Here is a 9,936-nt window from a genome sequence, read left to right as displayed (position 1 = left end):
TCTCCTCCAGGACTCCAGCTGAGCCCCTGGAATGTTCCAAACCACCCTAAAATAATCCCTTACCACTTCCTTCTGGTGATAGGGCCACCAGAAAAGGAAATAGCAGGGGCTATCTGAACTATCTATGCTATGAATAAGGGTATGTGCTGTCTTCCTCTGGAATTAAGTAAAGTTTTATTCACTAAGTTCTGTTCCAAGTAACAACATGGGAGTACGGAAAGTTACATCCTACAAGAACATGTTCAGCATCTAAGCACATAAAGCAAACAAAAGGATAATCTGACCTATACTGGCTATATAAGTATACTCCATTCTAAGGGATTGTGGTGGTACTGGTAGAGGCCTTTGTAGAGATGCACTCAACACATCTCTCCTTCCTCATTAGGCACCAACACACTCAAACACATACACTTGCTTCTGACTGCCAATGTTTTTAACCCTCTCCTTCTCACTTGTGCTGACAATGGAATAGCCAATCCACACTCTAGGGGACTGCCTTTCTGTAGCCCACCAATCCCCATTAACTGATCCTGTGAGGTTGCGCATCAGCAAGTTTTAGTGTCCTAAATTGAGAATATGAAATCCTATCAATCTTGGCTTCATGTGCCACCCTACTCTTCATGTGATACTCTGGCTCCACCTTTGGCTGTTCCTCGTCAGTTTTCTCCCCTTCTTGAGTGAACAAATAGCAGGGTCTCAAATAGATGTGAATGTTTTCCCAAGGGCAAGTGGCTCACATTTACAACAGTTACAAACATATTTTCACTGTTTTGGATCAACTGTATCCACATGTGCTTCTGATTTTGAAGGTTCACACAGCTGACAGCAACCAGGTGAGCATGTTGACTAAACTTCATGGCCTACTTCCTACAGGGATGCCCAAGGGAAACATTACTAGGGCTAGCAGGATGCTTTAATGAAAACCTGCTGTCTGGATGACTCCCAGAGGACCCGTGCATCACATCTCCTTTCTCAAGGGCATTCATGCTTCTTGTCTTGCAATATTTTCCAGAAAAATAGCAGAGTACTTGGACTAACTTCATGAGAAGTGATTAAACTGTGGTAAGTACAAGGAGAAAATGGAATTGTGTGTATGTTAAACAAATCTTCTCTTGGTGGAGGTGTCAAGTTTATTCCTTCTTTATTGAGGCACAGTGCTACATATATATCTTCTAAATATAAATACGGCACTTTTAGAGACCTACTAAGAATCCTTGTGGCTACATTTGTGGAGAAAACATAGCCAGTTCCTGAACAAAAACTAGGGTATTCATCTTCTGGGTACATTTCTTTTGGCATGAACCACTTGCTCGTAATAAATCGATGCGGCTTATACCCTGTCATGATGGAACCAGTGAAGTAGTCCATTTTGGGAAGTCTAACATTCCATAGCAACTTTTTAATCAAATATTCCGTATTCACAAACATATCACTGTCAGTTTTCATAACAAAACTAGCTTTGGAGCAATAGGTAGCAACCCATTTCATGCCCATTAGAGTTTTAAGGGTTAAGTTTTTGTAGGTGTCCACAAAGTCCTGTTGAATGATGTCATGATACCGCCTGCTTTCGCTTAGTATGGCTTGGTTTGAGACCTTCTCATTAACCCCTAACATAAACAAACGAATAACCTCCACTCCTGGAACCACCGTTTCGTTCCCCCATGTCATCCTGATTGCTTGTCTATGTTTACGCTCGTTGAACTTGGTCGCTATTAAGAGAAGCAAGAAAGGGGTTCTTTTTGTACATTTGTCACTTTCATTAATGAGAAAACGGTAGGGATGGAGATGGATGTAGTTCTCTTGGATTCCTTTGCTAGCCTTTCTGGACACTTTTGCATTTCCTTCCTTTTTCTGACTTTTCTGTGAAGACTTCTTAATGTTGGATGTATTGTTTCTGAAGAAACTACTTTCTTTGCTTTCTTCTGATTCCTCAGTATCTCTGGTAAAGTATAAAAGTCTATGCAATTTTTCTTGAACATGGATTGGAGTTGAAATAGTGAAGTAATGAGAAACATTGGGAATCAAGAGGATACATGCCATTAAGAAACAGAAGGAGCCAACCAGGAAAATATATGATTTAGTGCAACGCCAAGAAGTGTAAAAATGTCTCGTCCGTAAGGTCATATTTTCCACCTTCCATTTATTCTTAATTGGATACATACTTGTCAGGAGAAAATGGCTTTTCCATTTCCAGTAATTATTTTCTGAAATGTGATTCTTTGGGTTCTACTTTTCATAGGCAGTTTCCCATAAATTGAGTACAAAATTCAGTTTATCTTGTCAGTTTTGAATTTTACTTTTTGAAAACATTGCATTTCTGAGTATCTTCTTCCTCAGTTTCCTTTCTACTGAATGACAATTTTCTTTTTCTGAAGAGCAACAAAATGCAAAATTAGAAAAGTGATCTGCTTTTTCATCCTTTTTTTTAAAACTACAAAATTGTTCAGTTTACCAAAATAGCAATCAAAACAATATCTATAGCCACACATGTTTAAAATAGTGATTCATGTTACTTGCCTACTTGAGTAGATCTCTGGAGAGGTGGCATATACATTTTCTGAATAAATATATTTTCTAAATGAATATTGACTATAGGTAGATACCATCAGCCTATCTAAGTTGTATCCAGCCTTTTCCTCAAAGCACTCAGGGTGGAGGGTGGTCATGGGTTTTATAGCCATGTATTTGCTAGACACCATCCTAAATGCCAATAATCAGAAGAAGCTTGAGACTTGGAAGAACAGCTGTGAGGGAACTAGAAAAGATCCTTAAAGATAAAGATGTCTCTCTGGGGACCAAGAAAATCCAAACTATAGTATTCCCCATTATTATGTATGGATGTGGAAATTGGACAATGAAGAAAGGTGTCAGGAAGAAAATTGATTCACTTGAAATGTGGTGCTGGAGGAGAGTTTTGCAGATACCATGGATGGCCAAAAAGACCAATAAGTGGGATCTAGATCACATCAATCCTGAATTCCCCCTAGAAGCTAAAATGGCAAAACTGAGGCTATCGTATTTTGGTCACATCATGAGAAGACAAGACTCTCTGGAAAAGTCAATAATGCTAGGAAAAGTGGAAGGCAGTAGGAAAAGAGGAAAACACAAAATGAGATGGTTTGACTCAAAAAAAGGAGCCACGTCCTCCAGTTTGCAAGATCTGAGCAAGTCTGTTAACGATAGGACAGGACATTTTGGTGGTCTTTCATTCGCAGGGTTGCCATAGGTCAGAGGCGACTTGAAAGCATATAACGCTCTCATACACACACAAAATAAATGAACAGGTATTGAAGATTTGCAAAATTAAAATTGGGAAATGCAAGTTGGAATGGTATGTTTTACTATAGTTTACTATGATTAATATGACACTTAGAGCATTAAATATTTCTAATCTATTGATACTAAGGATACTTAACATGTTCTAAGATGTTTATCAGACATGAGCCAATCATCCGGTCATGCTAAACAGCTGTGAATGCCTGGGGAACATTTTTTTAAACAAAACTCCACATTTGTAAAGATGCTACTGATACAAACCAATCAGCAGCCATTAGCATCCCTAGGGACTAATTAGACATACACTGAATTACATTAAAACAGAGCATTTATTTATGACTAATCTTTATAATTTCTTACTGATTTAATTGTTTATTTACATAATTAACTGCTGAGTTGGGCAGTGACAGCAAGGACAGGGGAAGTAGAACTCAGTTGGACTATATAAGGATGCATATGCACAAAAAGCCAAATGCACAGTACTGCATGGTTAGGAAGGGATACAGTGTAGCAAGCCACTTAACAGCCACAAACAGGTCAACAAATATTTAAAACACCCCCTTACTCATACTAGTGGGACCCAATGGTCAAATGAAAATAAAAGAAATTAGGGATGGATGAATGTTCCCAAATTTTGTTTCTTTTCATATTAATTTACTTTAGTAAACAATGTTGGTCCTCTGCTTTTTACTAGCCCTGTTTCCATGTTTCAGTGAACACACATACATTTTGCATGTATATGCATACATCTTTTTGTAAGAGAGATCCAACTCATATACACTTTACAAATGAAACTGGCAACCAGTACCTGAATAAATGTTGTATTTAAATCACACTTCCAGTTGTACATGTGATGAATGTAATGTAAGAATGAGTCAAGAGATTTATAAAGAAAAATCAAGTGTACAATATACACAGATTGTGTATGCATTTGCTGTAAATTCTGAACAGGGTTACTGTTGTTTTCAAAATAGTAAAGAGTCCAGTAGCACTTTTAAGACTGACCAACTTTATTGCAGCATAAGCTTTCGAGAACCACAGTTCTCTTTGTCAAAGAGATGTTTGTTGTTTTCAAAGGTATGTACACACAAGAGTCTTGTGAGGTAGGTTAGCTGAGAGAGTGATTGGTCCAAGGACACCCAGTAAGCTTTAGGGAAGAGTAAGGAGGGGGATTTGAACCTGAGTCTCCCTGATCACAGACTGACACTAGGTGATATTGCATGCGGAATTACACAAGTAGTTCTACCCCAAGAAAATATGTGTGAAACTTTCAGATGGTGGGGAAATTTGGCATATTGGGGTGAATGGTGCTTGTGCTAGTTGTAGATTGAGGACTAACAAGATAAACATGAACAGTTGGATACCACAATATCCCCTTTCCTTCATGATAATTGGTGCCTCTGACTCAGAAGCTAGGCAAGGTTGGCCCTGATTAGTATTTGGATGGAAGACCACCAAGGAAGTCCAGAGGCGGGCAATGGCAAAACACCTTGGAACTTCTCTTCCCTTGAAAACTCTACAGGGGTCACCATAAGCTGGCTGTGATTTGACGGCACCTTATAAACACACGTATTTCTAGGTAAGCACTACAGTACTATATCAGCCAAGGTCGAAGCCACTGTCTAAATGCAAGCACATAGTGCAGATGGTAAAACTATTTAAATAAAGAAATTGTTTCCTAATATCAGCCTCCTCAATGGCATCATATAGCCTAACAGATTATGACGATTTGTCCAATTTTTACTGAGTAATTGTACAGCACAGAGACATGGAAGCCTTTCCAAGCCCCAAGGGGATAGCTTTGATAATGAGATTTCATTTCTGCAGTCATATTTTTGTCACCAAATCAATAAAATTAAATTAAAATAGAACTAAAATGATGACAATAATTTTCTACAGCATGGTTTTGCTTGCTACCAGTTGAGGGGAAATCTTGCTCATGTTTTTCCTGTGTGGTTGTCTTTTCTTGGAGCACAGCACATCAGCTGTATGGAGGAGCCAAGCGAATGCCAGAGGGGGCATCAACGATAGCAAAATCAGGCTTTAAAGATATAATACTCATTGGGTGAACCTCAGGACATAAACAGACATGATGAGAATCCTGTATTTCCAAAGGCTAATTTTGCATGCATACATACCTCATTAGGATCAGGGCCACCCAGGGAGGGTAACCTTTCAAGCCACATCCAGTTTCTCTTCGAAACTTGGCTTCTTACACTGTTGTTAGTTGAAAGTAAGTTTTAAAAGAAAACTTTATTTCCCCCCTTAAAATACTAATAACAGCATGGGAGGCCTGATTTCAGGGTTAAGCCCTCTCTGCCGCCTCTGTGTGGCCCCATGCCGAATCCAGGATATGTGCATATGCAGTCTGAACAGATGGAGATTTGTGATCGTCACGTTTGTTTTTGCCCTTAGCCTATTCTGACATAGAGGTTGTAGTAAAGATAAAATGAACATTCAACTCTTTTGAGAACTTGAAGGAAAGGAAAAATAGAAATATTATATATAAATAAATGTGGAAAGGAAGGGAAGAAAGCACCTTCTTTTAAACTTTTTAAATGCTTATCCTCCCAGATAGGAGTCACAAATTAGATGCATGAACATACATGGAACTTTCCCCACATGGTCCCTGCACTAAAGGGAAGGGTCCAGAAAACATGGTGCCCAATGCTGGCAGAACATGGCTGACTCCCATTTCCCCCTCCTTACTCTAGGAGAAACATTCACCTCATTTTATCCAAAGTAAAGGGGGAACTGTGGAGTGGCTATGAGTGCTTTGCCCTTGTGAGCGCTCCCCCAGAGCCACCGGTGGTGGAGCAAAGCTTTTGCCTTCAAAATATCGAAACTAAGCACAACGTTTTCTCCTGGCTTTCAGTGCTTTAAAGGGCCTTTTCATTCCATTGCAGAGCTGGGCTGTGGCACTAACACAAAACTGTGGATAGAAAGGGGGGGCTGGAATCCCCATGAAGAGATTTAAAGGTGAGTTATGGGCTCTGGGTTGCATAATGCACAAGAAAAACAGGGAGAAGGAGGGAAGTAGCTGCAGAGAAAGGTGCAATGGAATGGGGCACGGGGGTTCTATTCCTGCCCATTTCTATACCGTTTGCATCTTCGCAGCCTCTTCTGGAGGCAGCCATGGACTCCTCGCTCAGCTCCATCCTCTACTCTCTCTCTCACACACACACCATCATGTTAAAACAGCAGATCAAAATGAAAGATAAAAGTTCATCCAATTTAAAAAAAATAAAATTCTCAGATTAATAATAAAATTAATAAAAATTGTAAGTAAGAATTGTAGAAAAGAGCAAGAGCACCTATAAGACTAACAAAATTTGTGATAGGGTATGAGCTTTCATGAGCCACAACTCACTTCTTCAGATAAGTAATTACCTATTGAGAATAATTTTCCAAACACATAGAGGAAAATGGGAGAGGGATGATCAATCAATGGGGGGGGGGGGTGATCAATCAAATGATCACAAAAATATTGGGTTGGTTTTGCAATATGTGAATCTGGCTTATGTAGATCAGGGATCCCCAACACAGTGCTCATCAGCACGGTGGTGCCTGTTAATATATTTCCTGGTGTCCACTTGCTCCTTCCTCAAAGCATCCTTTTTCCAAAGAAAAGGCCATTCCTGACTTCCCTCCTCTTCTCTGGAGCAGGACGTTCTTCAGAAGACCTCAGGAGGCATCACCTTTGGGGCTTCAGGGAGCACTCCTTTGGAAACAGATGCCATCAACATAGGAGGATGCTTGCATTGGGGATCCTCCCACCTTCTGTAATGGCATCCCGTGGCTGCCCTTTTCTGGTGATGCCCATATAGGTGCTTCAAGTCCTCTGATTTATACCATCTACAAACAAATAAGGGCAGTCTTCAGACAGTGAACTAACAGTAACTGTCATTTCCTCATTGATTTTGGCAATCTCATCTAAACACGGAAACAAAACTGCTCCTATCTGAAGCTCAGTTTTAAAAAAGCTTTATTATTTTTTTGCATCACAAAAAGCCTTTATCCTTAGAGCTTTCTCTTAGATATATGCTTAAAATATCACATCTTTCCCTCTTAACTAACAAACTAAACTTCCATTTAGCAATTTGCATACTGGAATCTCTTACCTTTTCTTTCTCTCAAATATACAGTGAACTTGAAGAGGTCTCACTTTCTTTTTCCTGGATCTTTTTTCTGTGGCTAACTGCCTCAATTCAACAGAGGGTCAGATTAACTTCTGTCGTCTTCACAGAGAGCAAAATGTTTCTAGCAATTACAACAACTGATAGATCAACTCAGCAACTCTTTCAGGAAATATTTACTTTCCACACCCATATGTACTAATGTAAGAAGGCAGCTTGTCACCCTGAAGTTAAAGGTCATAATCATAAAATGCAATAAAATCAAAGTGCAGAATTTTCCACATTATTCCACAAATATCTCATTGCATAATGTCTTAAATAGTAATAGCAGCCACAATAAAACAGTACCATGCAGAAAGGCAGTGCAGTATACTAGCTAGACAGTTAGTTGTTAGCATTTAACCATTACACTTTCCCTCTAGCACTAAAGAAACCTGGGTGCAATTACACAAAATAATGAAACTAGCTGCCTAAACGTGGACCAGTCTTTCTCAGCCTAACCTAATTTACAGGTTTATTGAGAGGCTAAAATGGAAGACGAGTAGACTCATATATGCCATGCTGAACTCCTTGGAGTAAGGATAGGATAAAAATGTAATAGATTAAAGCATAACAATAAAAAGTAGCAACAGTAATAGAAAGTAATAGTAATAAAAGTAATAAAAATAGAAGTAATACAAAATTAGGAATCATAATAAAAACTCCAGCAGCTGTTAAAATGTCTGATAATGATACATTCCCACCCAGACTTTTATTAAGCAGCAAACTATCAACACTTCCCAATGAAACCTAGCATTTAAAAAAAGTTAACCAATAATGAATTGAAATATAGACATGTTGGCCTGACGCTCAAATAACAGTAGCGATTGTGCCAGGTGGAACCCCCAAGAAAAGCTATTCCATAACTGCAGTATCACCACTAAGACCTCAAACAGATGTTATGAAGATAAAACATTTTCTGTCCATAAAATATGAATTACAGTTTTGAATAGTTGAAGAGTTAAACAACCTCTTCCTTTCATGCACAGCTTCAAGGCAAATTGAGGCTGCAAAAGCCCAAACTTGTCTATGGACTGAACTGAATAACGAGTCTAAGCTGACCTTACAATTCCTTGGTGTGAAATTTGGCAGGCAAGGTTCAACACATGTATAGGCTGAGTCCCCTTGTTATATCGCTCTCCCCCACCCCCAAAGAATGTACCTTAGCATGAATTTTATCTTGCAGTTCCCATCCCTTCCCCAAAAATCTTTATTAGGTATAAATGTATCCTTTAATCTTCCCAGTTATGTGTAGGCACCTGGTTGATGGCTCAGTGAAACTTGCAGTATATAGAATTTCCTGATCTTCACTTATAATGATGCCTGTGTTATCAAACGTTTTGAGGCGTGAAGTCTGGGAGAATCCATGCACCTCCTATCCCACAAGTTCACCTATTCTCTGTTATCCAAATGCTAACCTCTACACGTGTCCCTCTGAGTGCATCCAAAGTACAAATAAAACATGAATGTTTGGGTGAACCTTTGAGCTGGAATATTGCTTCCTATCTATACTGGGGTCCTGTGGAGAGAGGGTTGTCCCTGACTACTGGTCAAAAATAATTTGCATGGGAGAGAGATCTTGTCGTCCTTCTGTGTTATGATTCAATCTTGTAGAAAATCAACATAACCTGACCAACTTCATAGAAAACACTTGGGCAACTCATGAAGTGGAAATGAAAGCAGCAAAGAGACGTTATTTCTCAGCAACCATTGTACCAGCTAATTCATGATCATCCCAATTGTTTAAGGTATTTTGACATCTTCTAAACCCTAAATCTGAATCTAGGAAGTTGGGATGCTTGCAATGGGAAAACAGGGAGACTCTGATTGATGATCCCTAGAACTTGCTTGGAGATGTAGAGTCTGTGTACCAGATGATCAGGGTTTGAAATTTCTGGTTCCCTAGCACACGTTGTGTAACAGATGTCGTATCTTCAAAAAGCTTTTCGAGTGTAAGGCTTATACCGTGGATACTTTGAAAAACCAGAGAAATTAGAGCTATACGGTATGTACAGATCGTTATCAATTGTGAAGCTACAGACTTTTGTACTAGCACTTTCCTATTTGGTTTTTTTTGCTAAAGCAAGGGTTATAAATGCAAAAGGATGCTTCATTTCTCATGGGGACCTCAGAAGAGTTAATTGCCTTTCTGTATCAGTGGACAGCGATCATTTAAATCAAGGCAGAGTTCTGGGGTTATTTTAGAGGTTGATGGAAAGCTTTAAGTTTTATATAAAAAATACAACCTCTATTTCTAAAAGACTATGTAGGCTGGAGTAGGCATGCCACACAGCCTCCATTAATTGCTCTTTACATTTCTACATTCCTGATCTCCTGGTCAGTTGGCATGCCACACGGGAAGACTCACGGAGTAGTTTAAATGTGTAACAATAAGTCTCTCACCATTCACATAGCACAACATTCCCATACACTCTAAGGGCCAAGCTACACATGACGAATGACACTTGAATGGCAAGTGTATTTC

General features: G+C 39.2%; 1 protein-coding gene across 2 annotated transcripts; it reads right to left on the bottom strand.

Moving 5' to 3' along the window:
* Window positions 1-394: 394 nt before the first annotated feature.
* On the bottom strand, window positions 395-7,539 carry LOC129330766 (beta-1,3-galactosyltransferase 1-like). 2 transcript variants are annotated; one of them, XM_054980949.1, is made up of 2 exons: window positions 7,398-7,539; window positions 395-2,369 (listed from the first exon to the last, which is right to left on the bottom strand). In XM_054980949.1, exon 2 carries the CDS (start codon window positions 2,158-2,160, stop codon window positions 973-975), a length of 1,188 nt encoding a protein of 395 aa, XP_054836924.1. In that variant the 5' UTR covers window positions 2,161-2,369; window positions 7,398-7,539; the 3' UTR covers window positions 395-972. The 2 variants fall into 2 exon arrangements, with proteins under 2 accessions (XP_054836924.1, XP_054836925.1); XM_054980950.1 differs by lacking the exon at window positions 7,398-7,539 and adding an exon at window positions 7,054-7,124.
* Window positions 7,540-9,936: the final 2,397 nt, after the last annotated feature.

Source organism: Eublepharis macularius, chromosome 5 (assembly GCF_028583425.1).
Source record: "Eublepharis macularius isolate TG4126 chromosome 5, MPM_Emac_v1.0, whole genome shotgun sequence".
Classification (NCBI taxonomy): Eukaryota; Metazoa; Chordata; class Lepidosauria; order Squamata; family Eublepharidae; genus Eublepharis; species Eublepharis macularius.
This window is presented reverse-complemented; position numbering and strand designations above follow the sequence as displayed.

What these genes read in the sequence shown, in the direction of transcription:
- LOC129330766 (XM_054980949.1), bottom strand. Translation starts at nt 2,160, where the DNA reads ATGTATCCAATTAAGAATAAATGGAAGGTGGAAAATATGACCTTACGG.